Here is a 13,949-nt window from a genome sequence, read left to right as displayed (position 1 = left end):
TTTCCCATTTCAACTATTCAGTTAGCTATGAAGGTTAGCTAAATGCAGTTCTGTATTAAATTGGTACTGGTCAATGGAATCTCAGGGTACACTTGATAGAGCTGTGTCGACCAAACTGATTTAATTATTGATGATTAGTTGGATCTATCTGAAGCTAATTGTGCTTTCGTTTGGAACAGGTCATTCAGCATTCAGCTATCAATTTTAAACATGCTAGCAACTTAATTGGAACAATTATTAAACAATTTTGAAACAAAACTGTGTTAAAATGCCATAGGTCCTGAACCGAATTAAAACAAATTTGAAACAATTCTGTAACAAATTTGGAACAGCAAGTTTATTTTAATGGGTATAAATAATATATGTTATATATGACCTTGAAATAAACTGAAATAAAATATAAAACAAAGTTGAAATATGTAACGAAATTTAAACCACTTTGAAACATGTTTGATATAAATTAATTCATTATTTTTACGTTTCGTCTTTGACTCATCAGTGCAGAGCAGTTCAAATTGAACTGCTTAGTGCTAAACTCGGCAGTTCAATTTGAACCGCTAAGCAGACGTAAAGTTTCTGCTACTTACAGAACACTTTTTGTTTTGCAACCAAGTGCAATGTCTTTTCTGACGTGCCGAACGAAAACGTGTTTTCGACTATTTCTGGCCGATACAGGTATGGTCATTTAGGGGTTAGCCAAATTTTGTGCTAGGGCACATAACCGTTTTCATTATTTTTACGTTTCGTCTTTGACTCATCAGTGCAGAGCAGTTCAAATTGAACTGCTTAGTGCTAAACTCGGCAGTTCAATTTGAACCGCTAAGCAGACGTAAAGTTTCTGCTACTTACAGAACACTTTTTGTTTTGCAACCAAGTGCAATGTCTTTTCTGACGTGCCGAACGAAAACGTGTTTTCGACTATTTCTGGCCGATACAGGTATGGTCATTTAGGGGTTAGCCAAATTTTGTGCTAGGGCACATAACCGTTTTCATTATTTTTACGTTTCGTCTTTGACTCATCAGTGCAGAGCAGTTCAAATTGAACTGCTTAGTGCTAAACTCGGCAGTTCAATTTGAACCGCTAAGCAGACGTAAAGTTTCTGCTACTTACAGAACACTTTTTGTTTTGCAACCAAGTGCAATGTCTTTTCTGACGTGCCGAACGAAAACGTGTTTTCGACTATTTCTGGCCGATACAGGTATGGTCATTTAGGGGTTAGCCAAATTTTGTGCTAGGGCACATAACCGTTTTCATTATTTTTACGTTTCGTCTTTGACTCATCAGTGCAGAGCAGTTCAAATTGAACTGCTTAGTGCTAAACTCGGCAGTTCAATTTGAACCGCTAAGCAGACGTAAAGTTTCTGCTACTTACAGAACACTTTTTGTTTTGCAACCAAGTGCAATGTCTTTTCTGACGTGCCGAACGAAAACGTGTTTTCGACTATTTCTGGCCGATACAGGTATGGTCATTTAGGGGTTAGCCAAATTTTGTGCTAGGGCACATAACCGTTTTCATTATTTTTACGTTTCGTCTTTGACTCATCAGTGCAGAGCAGTTCAAATTGAACTGCTTAGTGCTAAACTCGGCAGTTCAATTTGAACCGCTAAGCAGACGTAAAGTTTCTGCTACTTACAGAACACTTTTTGTTTTGCAACCAAGTGCAATGTCTTTTCTGACGTGCCGAACGAAAACGTGTTTTCGACTATTTCTGGCCGATACAGGTATGGTCATTTAGGGGTTAGCCAAATTTTGTGCTAGGGCACATAACCGTTTTCATTATTTTTACGTTTCGTCTTTGACTCATCAGTGCAGAGCAGTTCAAATTGAACTGCTTAGTGCTAAACTCGGCAGTTCAATTTGAACCGCTAAGCAGACGTAAAGTTTCTGCTACTTACAGAACACTTTTTGTTTTGCAACCAAGTGCAATGTCTTTTCTGACGTGCCGAACGAAAACGTGTTTTCGACTATTTCTGGCCGATACAGGTATGGTCATTTAGGGGTTAGCCAAATTTTGTGCTAGGGCACATAACCGTTTTCATTATTTTTACGTTTCGTCTTTGACTCATCAGTGCAGAGCAGTTCAAATTGAACTGCTTAGTGCTAAACTCGGCAGTTCAATTTGAACCGCTAAGCAGACGTAAAGTTTCTGCTACTTACAGAACACTTTTTGTTTTGCAACCAAGTGCAATGTCTTTTCTGACGTGCCGAACGAAAACGTGTTTTCGACTATTTCTGGCCGATACAGGTATGGTCATTTAGGGGTTAGCCAAATTTTGAAAAGACATTGCACTTGGTTGCAAAACAAAAAGTGTTCTGTAAGTAGCAGAAACTTTACGTCTGCTTAGCGGTTCAAATTGAACTGCCGAGTTTAGCACTAAGCAGTTCAATTTGAACTGCTCTGCACTGATGAGTCAAAGACGAAACGTAAAAATAATGAAAACGGTTATGTGCCCTAGCACAAAATTTGGCTAACCCCTAAATGACCATACCTGTATCGGCCAGAAATAGTCGAAAACACGTTTTCGTTCGGCACGTCAGAAAAGACATTGCACTTGGTTGCAAAACAAAAAGTGTTCTGTAAGTAGCAGAAACTTTACGTCTGCTTAGCGGTTCAAATTGAACTGCCGAGTTTAGCACTAAGCAGTTCAATTTGAACTGCTCTGCACTGATGAGTCAAAGACGAAACGTAAAAATAATGAAAACGGTTATGTGCCCTAGCACAAAATTTGGCTAACCCCTAAATGACCATACCTGTATCGGCCAGAAATAGTCGAAAACACGTTTTCGTTCGGCACGTCAGAAAAGACATTGCACTTGGTTGCAAAACAAAAAGTGTTCTGTAAGTAGCAGAAACTTTACGTCTGCTTAGCGGTTCAAATTGAACTGCCGAGTTTAGCACTAAGCAGTTCAATTTGAACTGCTCTGCACTGATGAGTCAAAGACGAAACGTAAAAATAATGAAAACGGTTATGTGCCCTAGCACAAAATTTGGCTAACCCCTAAATGACCATACCTGTATCGGCCAGAAATAGTCGAAAACACGTTTTCGTTCGGCACGTCAGAAAAGACATTGCACTTGGTTGCAAAACAAAAAGTGTTCTGTAAGTAGCAGAAACTTTACGTCTGCTTAGCGGTTCAAATTGAACTGCCGAGTTTAGCACTAAGCAGTTCAATTTGAACTGCTCTGCACTGATGAGTCAAAGACGAAACGTAAAAATAATGAAAACGGTTATGTGCCCTAGCACAAAATTTGGCTAACCCCTAAATGACCATACCTGTATCGGCCAGAAATAGTCGAAAACACGTTTTCGTTCGGCACGTCAGAAAAGACATTGCACTTGGTTGCAAAACAAAAAGTGTTCTGTAAGTAGCAGAAACTTTACGTCTGCTTAGCGGTTCAAATTGAACTGCCGAGTTTAGCACTAAGCAGTTCAATTTGAACTGCTCTGCACTGATGAGTCAAAGACGAAACGTAAAAATAATGAAAACGGTTATGTGCCCTAGCACAAAATTTGGCTAACCCCTAAATGACCATACCTGTATCGGCCAGAAATAGTCGAAAACACGTTTTCGTTCGGCACGTCAGAAAAGACATTGCACTTGGTTGCAAAACAAAAAGTGTTCTGTAAGTAGCAGAAACTTTACGTCTGCTTAGCGGTTCAAATTGAACTGCCGAGTTTAGCACTAAGCAGTTCAATTTGAACTGCTCTGCACTGATGAGTCAAAGACGAAACGTAAAAATAATGAAAACGGTTATGTGCCCTAGCACAAAATTTATCTAACCCCTAAATGATAAATTAATTGTTAATTTAACAAAAACTAGAAATCCACCTAAAAGGGATTTGTTACGAAATGGAAACAAAATCAAAACAGTTCTGAAACGAATCAATGATTAGTTTGACACAATTCCTTAACATAATTAAAATAAATTCTAACCTTTTTTGCAATATGAGCGAAAAAGCAGCAATTGTGCCAATAATGAACATTTACTGTGAACGAGTCATGATTTTTGCCTTTCTCATATAGAAAAGCTATGCAATGTGAAACCAGACATTTGAACGGAGAGCCGAGTGTCATATATCATTCGACTCAGTTCGTCGAGATCACAAAATATGTATACTGGAGATGGTCGGGTTTCATGGAACAGAACAGTCAGGTTCGGGTCGGGAACGGATTAAAATATACATCCAAACCTCCGTTTACGAACACTTTTTATACGTAACCTCTTTGTACGTACCTCTTTTTACGAACCAAATCCCAAATAACGTAAACTTTTTTTACGAACCAAATCCCAAATAACGTAAACTTTTTTTACGAACCTACTTCGTAAAAAGAGGTTTTGTCATTCATCGAAAGCGATTTCCGACTCCATGGAAACTACTACAATATAGGTATTTTTGGAAAGGGTTTAAAGAGTAGATTCCGGAAAATGATGTTTGAGGTATTTTGGAAATCCAAGATGGCGACTTCCGGTTGATTGATATTCCTTGAAAACCAATACAATATGGGTATTTTCGGAACGGAATTGATGAGTAGATGTCAGAAAACGATGTTTGAGGTAGCTTTGAAATTCAAGATGGCGACTTCCGGTTTGTTGATATTCTTTGAAAACCTATATAATATGGGTATTTCCGGGACGGGGTTAATGAGTAGATGTCGGAAAATGATGTTTGAGGTGGTTCTGAAATCCAAGATGTCGACTTCCGGTTTATCGATATTCCTTAAAAACCCTTGCAATATGGGTATTTTCGGAACGGAATTGATGAGTAGATGTCGGAAAACTATGTTTGAAGTGGTTCTCAAATCCAAGATGACGACTTCCGGTGTGTTGATATTCCTTAAAAACCCATACAATATGGATATTTTCGGAACGGAATTGATGAGTAGATGTCAGAAAACGATGTTTGAGGTAGTTTTGAAATTCAAGATGGCGACTTCCGATTTGCTAATATTCCTCGAAAACCCTTACAATATGGGTATTTTCGGAACGGTATAGTGTTTTAAAGGAATAAAGAGTTAAAGGAAAATGGCAAAAACTTTCAAAAGATAATAATCAACCGGAAGTCACTGTTTTGCATTTCAAGACCACCTCAAATATAATTTTCCGACGTCTACTTTTAAATCTCTTTCCGAAAGTACCCATATTATAAGGGTTTTCAAGGAATATCTAGAAACCGGAAGTTGCCATCTTGGAACTAAGAACCACCTCAAACATTGTTTTCTGACATCTACTCATCAATCCCGTTCTGAAAATACCCATTATGTAAGGGTTTTCAAGGAATGTCAAGAAACCGGATGACACCATATTGGATGTCAGAACCACCTCAAACTTCATTTTCTGATATCTTCTCATCAATCCCGTTCCGAAAATATTCATATTGTATGAGTTTTCAAGGAATATCAACAAACCGGAAGTAGCCATCTTGGATTTCAGAACCACTTCAAACATCATTTTCCGACATCTACTCATTAACCCCGTTTCGAAAATACCCATATTGTAAGGGTTTTCAAGGAATATTAGCAAATCGGAAGTCGCCATCTTGAATTTCAAAACTACCTCAAACATCGTTTTCTGACATCTACTCATCAATTCCGTTCCGAAGATACCCATATTGTTAGGGGTTTTAGGCAATCTCAATAAACCGGAAGCCGCCATCTTGGATTTTGAAACGATCCCAAACATCATTTTCTTGCACTTACTCTTCACATCCGTTCCGAAAATAAACATATGATGCGCGGTTTCCATAATAATCACACAAAACTTTTTTTACGAAGTAAATTCCAAATAACGTAAACTTTTTTTACGAACCAAATCCCAAATAACGTAAACTTTTTTTACGAACTACCTCTTTTTACGAACCCCCGTTTAGTTCGTAAATGGAGGTTTCGGTGTATAATTTCGAGTTTTTTTTATTTCGGGACTTTTTTGGGTTCGGGTTTGAAAAAATGCCTGCCCGTCGATCTCAATTGTGTGTGTGTGTGTGTGTGTGTGTGTGTGTGTGTGTGTGTGTGTGTGTGTGTGTGTGTGTGTGTGTGTGTGTGTGTGTGTGTGTGTGTGTGTGTGTGTGTGTGTGTGTGTGTGTGTGTGTGTGTGTGTGTGTGTGTGTGTGTGTGTGTGTGTGTGTGTGTGTGTGTGTGTGTGTGTGTGTGTGTGTGTGTGTGTGTGTGTGTGTGTGTGTGTGTGTGTGTGTGTGTGTGTGTGTGTGTGTGTGTGTGTGTGTGTGTGTGTGTGTGTGTGTGCGTGCGTGTGTATGTAACAAATAATATCACTAGATTTTCTCAGAGATGGCTGAACTGATTTTTATTAACTTTAATTAAAATGAAAGGTCTTATGGTCCCATAGCTCGCTATCGAAATTTATCTTCATCCGAGGTAATATGTGCAAATCTAAAAGAAAATGTACACTCAATTTTTTCGGAAATTTTTTACAGATCCGACTTCCAGTTTTGGTATTATAATGCGATTAGTAAAATTTTTCAATTTCATGAGTATTTTTTCACAAGCGATGGCGAAACGACATGCACATTTTTATAAAACTTACTTACTGCTGAATTCATCTAGTTGGTGGATCTTATTCGTTAGTGGGTATATAAACCTACTTTGGGACTGCTAGTCCCCGGTTTCCGCTACCGCAAGCACCGGTAATAGTGAAGAAAGGCTCCAAAACCGGAACTCACTTCGATTTCTTAGCAACGGTTAAACCGGTTTTCACAATTGAAGCTCTCATTGCCTTAAAGATACTGTGCAATTTCATCCAGATCCGACTTCCGGTTCCGAAATTATAGGGCGATGATTTACAATGGGGTGCCTTTTCAAAATTTACCCTCTGAGAGAGCGATAAGTTTTTGATCGTGAATATCTCTTGTTGTATCTAACGAATCAACATAATTTTTGCTACATGCCATCGGAAATATGATCACAATTTTATGATAAAATTTTCAGTTGTGTGACATAATCTCAAATAATTCAAAATTAAACTTTTCTGAAATGTTCGGTATAAACGAGTATTAAAGAAGATAATTCGCGCGTTTGCCTTTCTCGTATTTTTAAAGCTCATAGCTCAGTGATCTGTGAAAGGATTTATATAATCCAATTACCAATAGAATCGAAATTTTTCAACTTAAGCGTGTTAAGAAAAAGCATTGAAGTATTTCTATAGTACACTATCAAAAAACCTGTCTCATTTGACCCATGTCAACACCAGCCAATCAGAACGCGTTCTGAAGAAGAGAACAAAATATCTTCTGCTGTACAACAAATCGTTCGAGAAAAACGTTCCGTACAGTGCTTAATATCGCAGTGAGTACCACAATTTGGTCCTTCTGAAAGGCAGGAATGAATCCCGTACAGCATGCTGATAGTTTGCTTCAATGAATTATGCGAAGCCGAAATGAAATAAAGAAATAAATGAAAGCTACAAACGAAATCACGTAAAAAGAAACCTCTTAACAAAAATTGGATCAGTTTGGATTCTATCGTCAATGTGAGCAGCTGTATTGTGTGTCGTTTGCAATGCTAGTTTCGCTTCCGACAAGAGCGATTACGTCACAGCTGCTAGTCGTTTGCGTTGGTGAAAAAACAACGAAAATGGGACAACGGTAAAGAGCATCACACAAAATCAACCGTTCTAATGGCTCTAAAAGTTCTCTTAAGAACTATTCGGATTTCTTCTTCGCAAATAGAAGGTAAATATCCTCAGTTTAGTGCAAATCTAGGACAGTTGGATTAGATTTGTGCACTTTACGCTGTATGAAATTCACAGCAATCGAGATCAGGTGAAGCCTTCTTTGTTTTTGCGAAAAATGTGAAAAAGGAGAATGCGTACATAATTAATACAATTGATCAACTAATTGATATTCGGAAGTGTTAAGGAACATGTCAGCTGTTTTCGTATTCACGGCATCCAGCTATTACTCCGACATTACCCACCCACCTTTTATTCGTTCTACTATCCAGCAAGTAGAAAAAAAACTAAAATTCTCCGACAATCGAATCATCATTTTACAGTTAACTCAAGTTTAAATATAAAACAGATATAAATGATACAAAAAATAATTTTCCCTCCAATCCGATTAATTATTAATATAGACACAATTGATCAACCGGCGAATTAAAGAGAGATCGCCTGGTAGGGCAAATGTGCAATAAGTTTTTGTGTGCGAAATTCTACCACAGGGGATCAACTAAAATGTGAACAACATCGGTCGAGCACAGTCAGATCAAATACCAAGTTCTTTTCTACTGGGAAGTCTTCTGAGTTGTGTATCACCACATCAACAGTAGTTCAGTTGGCAGAACGATTTCCAAGTACGATTCGATTTGTAACTGTCTCTGAGAGCTTGTGACGATAGTTTTTCGATTTCGTTTTCTTTTCTTTTTTTGATTTTATCAGTCATAATTTAAGTCGGTCTTTTCGTTGAGTAACAGAGAAAAGTTCTGCCTTAGATGTGTTTTCTTGTAGTGTATGTGTGACAACACTGTGAATTTTTTTCAGGAGCTTGCCCAAAAGTAATTTTTCGAGTCATTTATGGTTTTGGTTTTACTTGTGTAAGAGACATAAATGAAAACATTTGAACTCAAACAGTTTATTTGCGACCCACAAGGTTCCACGGAGAAAATAATGACAAAAATTAATGATTTATTAATTTTAGTTTGTTTGACGTAAGCCCGATGTCCAGCCAGCGACTGGCACCAGTAAAGAAGGTGACAAGCGATTATGAATACACTCTCTTACTCAGTGCTTGAGCGGAAAAATAGGTATAAAGCAGGGAGACTAATGTTTGATGGACAGAGAAAAAGTTTGGATGTATGGTATCGGCCGGATGACGACCAGGATGTAGACCATGTTCTACCATGTAACAAGGTTCAGATTGGCGAAATGGTAGCGCGTATGCACGGAATGCATAAGAACGCAGGTTCGAGTCCTGTTTCTGAGCGTTTTTCATTCATTTGGCTTCTCCAATATATGTTTCACTCAGTGTTTGCAAAAAAAACTAACTATTAAGTTGTAAGGATAAAAATATGAATGATTGTTAGTATTACTTTTGTTAGTATTTGGTTCTATGATTGTTAGGAAAACTCGCAAGTCCTCTCACTCAAATAATAATTAAGCGATATCTAGATCTGTATTCTGATCCTGAGCACTGGATCTGGATATCGAACTAGGTTTCTGAATCAGAACACTGAATCTGAACATGGATTCTGAACTGAGATTCTTTATCCAGATATGGAATAACTTGAAGCAGAACTCAGTACTTGGATTCGGAATATAGATCTGGATTCTAGACCTGGACCGAGATTGTGAACCTGAACCTGAATTCGAAACATGGGCTTGGACTTGGATCTTGGAACTTTTGACAGAGTTTATGAAACTAAACTTTGAACCTAGACTGTGGACGTGAGTTCTGCGTCTGGATTCTGAACCTGAGTTCTCTAGAATTCCTCAATTCTAAACTTAAACCTGACTTATTGACAGAGATTCTAAACCTAGATCAGGACTCTGAACCCCAGGGCCCGACCAGCTTTCTAGATCTGAAACACTGAATCTGGACATGCATTTTTAACCAGTATTCTGACAGAAAAGTTCTGAACCTGAAACAGAAATCTGCACTTGAATTTTAAAAGCTGAGGACAGTATGTCGCGTTTAACCACGTGGTTCGCTCTGCGTATTACATTTCCCTCCATGCTCTCTCGTAAATGTGCAAAATGACTCTGGACTCTCGTAAATGTGCAAAATTACTCGGGTGGTTTGACTACATAACATAACATACAATAAAGCTACCGCTTGTTTGGCAGCCTTGCTGAGCCGATTTGATTTCTCTCTCATGTTTCGTTACGTTACCAGGAAACTGAAGCAGAAAAAAATCACGGCGCCATAGAAATCGACTTACCTTCACAAAAATAACATTCACTTTATTTTTATCGAGACAACACCTTTGTTTTCATACACTAATCGCATCTAAATTAAATTATCTAGACATTGCCAGGATAGATTTTTGATCCACGCTTTTGAAGGCGAGGTATTCTATGAACAAGTTGAAAGACGGTGTTTTCAGCTATGCACTTCCTCCTTCAGAAAAAAAACTTTCTCGACCGCTAAAGTCAATGAATCATTCTGAAATTTTCACAGAATAATCTAAACTAATTTTCTAAGAGATTGTGAGTTGGGTTTTCGATATTCATCACCGTTTCTGAGAAAATCAGATTTGAAGCGTGAAAATAGCTCTCTAAAACGCCCTAAAACACACTGGCCTCAGCCCTTAGGCATGGATTCGGATTCTAGACCTGAACCTAGTTTCTTGACTTGAACTACTGATGTAGATTTTTAGTCTAAATCTGGAGTAGGACTCTGGACCTGGATTCAGTATTCTAAACAAGAATTTTTACACTGATAGTTTGAAATGCACCAGAATCGTGAACCTGGAACTTGGCCCTGATTTTGGATTCCGAACCTGCACCTGGATTCAGGAGCAGAACTTTGGGTTTGGATTCTAGCTCCAAATTTTGTAGCCTGACTAGGACTGAGTTCTGAGTTCTGTACCTGCATTCTGGATAAAGACTCTGACCTTGGATCTGTATTATGATTCTGAACCATTGTTCTCTGCTTGGATTTAGAACCTAGACCTGAATGGAGTAACTTGACCTAAACTCTAAATATGAATTTAGAATATGAGTGCAGAATCTGAATTCTGAGCGCAAATTCGGTACTCCGATTCTGGACCAGAATTCTTCATAGAGTTTTTACCTTAACCTGGGTTCTGTAAAATAATTTTCAACCTGGACTTCCAGAATCCTGATCCCGGATTTGGATTCAGGACCGGAACTACTAACAGAGTTTTGGAACCTGAAACTAGATCCTGAACCTTGGCTCTTAACCTGAATTCTGGACCTAGTTTTAGAACATGGACCTGGATTCCTGAGTGGAAATCGGAATTCGAGTTCTTGGCCTGAATTTTGTAGACCTGAACTCCTGACAGGGATTAATAGATTTCCATGACCTGAATTCTGAGCATGGATCTGGACTTTAGTTTTGGACATGAATTCTAATCCCAAATGTAGATTCTGAAGCAGAATTCCTGGAGAAATTTTGTATCAGAACCTAAATTCCGGGAAGCAGGATTCTGGACCCTAATTCTGGATTTTAGCAAGATTAAGGACTCGAATTCTGAAAATTCAATAGAGATCCGAGGCATCCATCTGAATCTTGAATGTGGACCTGGATTCTAATTCTAAAATCTGAATATGTACCTAAATTTCCTTTATTTTGTATTTTGTATGAATTTAATTCACTCATTCTCATTTGACCAATTTTTGACCGTAACACCACTTAAGCATTCATCTTCTCACTTTCATTTTATTGCTCATAAATCTCACAAGAATTCAATGATTTACTTATAACATTATTCTTAGAGCTAATAAATTGATTTGATTGTGGATTGTATTTTGCGATGATATAATGAAAAGTTTTCCACATCTACTTTGGGCCTATCTCAGAAAGATTTTTTTTAAACTAGCGAAGCCCACAATTTGCGACTGTTGTCAATTTTGAGTTTACTACCCATTAAAAATGAGCTAGAGCCCACCAGTGGGCTGTAGAGACGACCACTTTGGGGATCACTGCTCTATCACAAGCAACATGCAAAACATGGTTTAATATTGATGTGAGAAATGAAGAACGTGGAGGACCATCAAAAAAGTTTGAAGATGCCGAATTGCAAACAATATTCGATTTAGATGACACTTTTAGTCAAAAACGAATGGCAGCAATGTTAAGTGTTACATAACAAACAATTTCTGACCGTTTAAAAGCAAACGAATAGCAGAAATCCAAAAGTGTGGAAAATGGGTGCCACATGAATTGATTGAAAGACAGATGGAAAACCGACCGAATTTTGCTTCAAAAACATGAAAGAAAATCTGTTTTGCACCGAATTGTTGCTGGCGATGAATAATGGATTTATTTTAAGAACTCAAAACGCAAAAAATCGTGGGTAATCAGGGAAAACCATCAACGTCGACAGCACAACCAGATCGATTCGGCTCTGTGTTTGGAGGGATCGCAAAGGTGTGGCGCATAATTCAAAAACCTGGTAAAACTGTTAATAATAAATTATATCGCTGCTGACAATCCGTGTATTTTTCATTGATACTAGGAACTACATCATTTGTTTCCGCAACATCAATTATATCATCAAACGGTACGTAGTTGTATAATCTATTGCCATCTGAGTCGTGCATTATTCGTGAATCACTTGGACCTCGGACTTAAATTCTGCGAACATGCTTTATAAAAAATTTGTTTATCGAAACGCAACTCAGCAATAAGAAATCCTAGCCCACGGATGATCCAAGTTTGTACATCAGTCGGGGCCGAATAAACAATAAAATAAATAAATAAATAAATAAATTGTTCCGTCAGGATCTGTATTGTTCAAGAATATTAAAATTCGAATGCTTCGTTCCCACCTTACCAGTTAGTACAGACTAAATTCAAATGAGTTGTTTTCCTATTCAAATATTCAGTCATTCCTCGTTTCACACAACCATTGCATGTATAAACTTGATAACTGCTGACAATAAAATTGACACGCTGTTAACCCACCAGAAAACAAAATCATTACAAAGCTAATTACAACTAATCGTTACTGACTTCTACATTTCTCTCGACTTCGCGAGATCAACAAATATGTATTAAAAAAAAAGAAATATTGTGGAGGCGTATTCACAATTACTCGGCATGGTGCCTCGAATCACGCTCCTCCAGCATCGTATCCCGCTTGTATAGAAGTTCTGTGCAAATAAATGTCTCTATTCATTAATGCGATACAAAGGCACAATTTCAGGTAAGTATGCCCAAAAAACAAAAAAGAAAACGAAGGGTTGTTTGATACTTACTTGTCTTTGTAGCATGTAGCTGAACTCGGAAACGGTGTTTTTCTTATTTCCACCATCCATGCTTTGTCTTAGTGGGGCTGTGCCGGCTGTGTTCGTCGTCCTCTGTGAATAATTTCCCACGGGTCCGTCCGCTAGGTGGACAGTTTTCTTCCACTCAACGCGATAAATAAGCACCACAGGCGATGATGTTGCCGAAACGATAAGAGCTGTTCAATCACAACGTCCGGAGAGGGCTCCCACAATGCAGATCGTTTTATTTTTTGCCTTTTTCTCTCTATCTACTGTGGGTGGCACTAGCAGAACATAATTATTCCTTTATTCGGATGTTTTATTGCTCGATTTTTGAATGAAATAGCATTTAATCCCCTAGCTTTGATTTGATGAAATAGCATTTAATCCCCTAGCTTTTAGGAATTTAACTTTCTTCTTTCGTTTTCATTATTTTCCGAAGGGACAGCGAGGTTGCAGACTTCATCGACATCCACTAGGAAACGACGATCACAGTTTCAATTAGGAATTATGCACTGATTTGCCGACCAATGCAGATTTTAGATCTATGATGAAAACTCACTTATCACTTCCAGGTGCATCGGATGTCGAAAAAGCGGATTTTTGCGGAAGGGTTTTGAGATGGATGTGCAAATACGTGCAAGGATTCGAATCTTTGTCAATGTATTTTTTTTGTTGGAGTTTGTGGGACAGTTGAGTGTAGTGTGCCCGGGAAAAGAACCGAAGAAACGCGTCTGTACTCGATAAAGTTCCACTGCAGTATGACGAGGATCCTCTTGGATTTACTGAACTGAAGGTCCTCTCGCTTTGCTGCTCGTGAGGTGAATCCTCTCACTGTGCAGCGCTCTCAACTTTCTCTCGTTCGAGATAGCAGGTTTGTCTCTCCGCGTCATATGTGATTTCACACCTGCTGTGGTCAAACGACTGTTGCGCTTCCGTTGCATATGAACAGGCGTCGTGAAAATTATCAACGTAAACATTGTCAAAACAGAGAGTGAGAGTTGCAAGAGAAGAGAGCTCCAATTTTCTTACATCAGATGGTG

The 13,949-nt window shown here is 38.3% G+C and overlaps 1 protein-coding gene across 1 annotated transcript in view; it reads right to left on the bottom strand.

Annotated features, from left to right (window-relative positions):
• The window catches only part of LOC131439101 (putative sodium-coupled neutral amino acid transporter 11), a 132,244-nt gene extending 118,590 nt beyond the window's left edge, over positions 1-13,654 (bottom strand). The window contains exon 1 of the mRNA XM_058609714.1: positions 12,898-13,654. Coding sequence (XP_058465697.1) covers positions 12,898-12,957 — 60 coding nt within the window. The 5' untranslated portion in view covers positions 12,958-13,654. The remainder of the gene's footprint in view (positions 1-12,897) is intronic.
• Between the last annotated feature and the right edge of the window lie 295 nt (positions 13,655-13,949).

Source organism: Malaya genurostris, chromosome 3 (genome assembly GCF_030247185.1).
Source record: "Malaya genurostris strain Urasoe2022 chromosome 3, Malgen_1.1, whole genome shotgun sequence".
Classification (NCBI taxonomy): Eukaryota; Metazoa; Arthropoda; class Insecta; order Diptera; family Culicidae; genus Malaya; species Malaya genurostris.
This window is presented reverse-complemented; position numbering and strand designations above follow the sequence as displayed.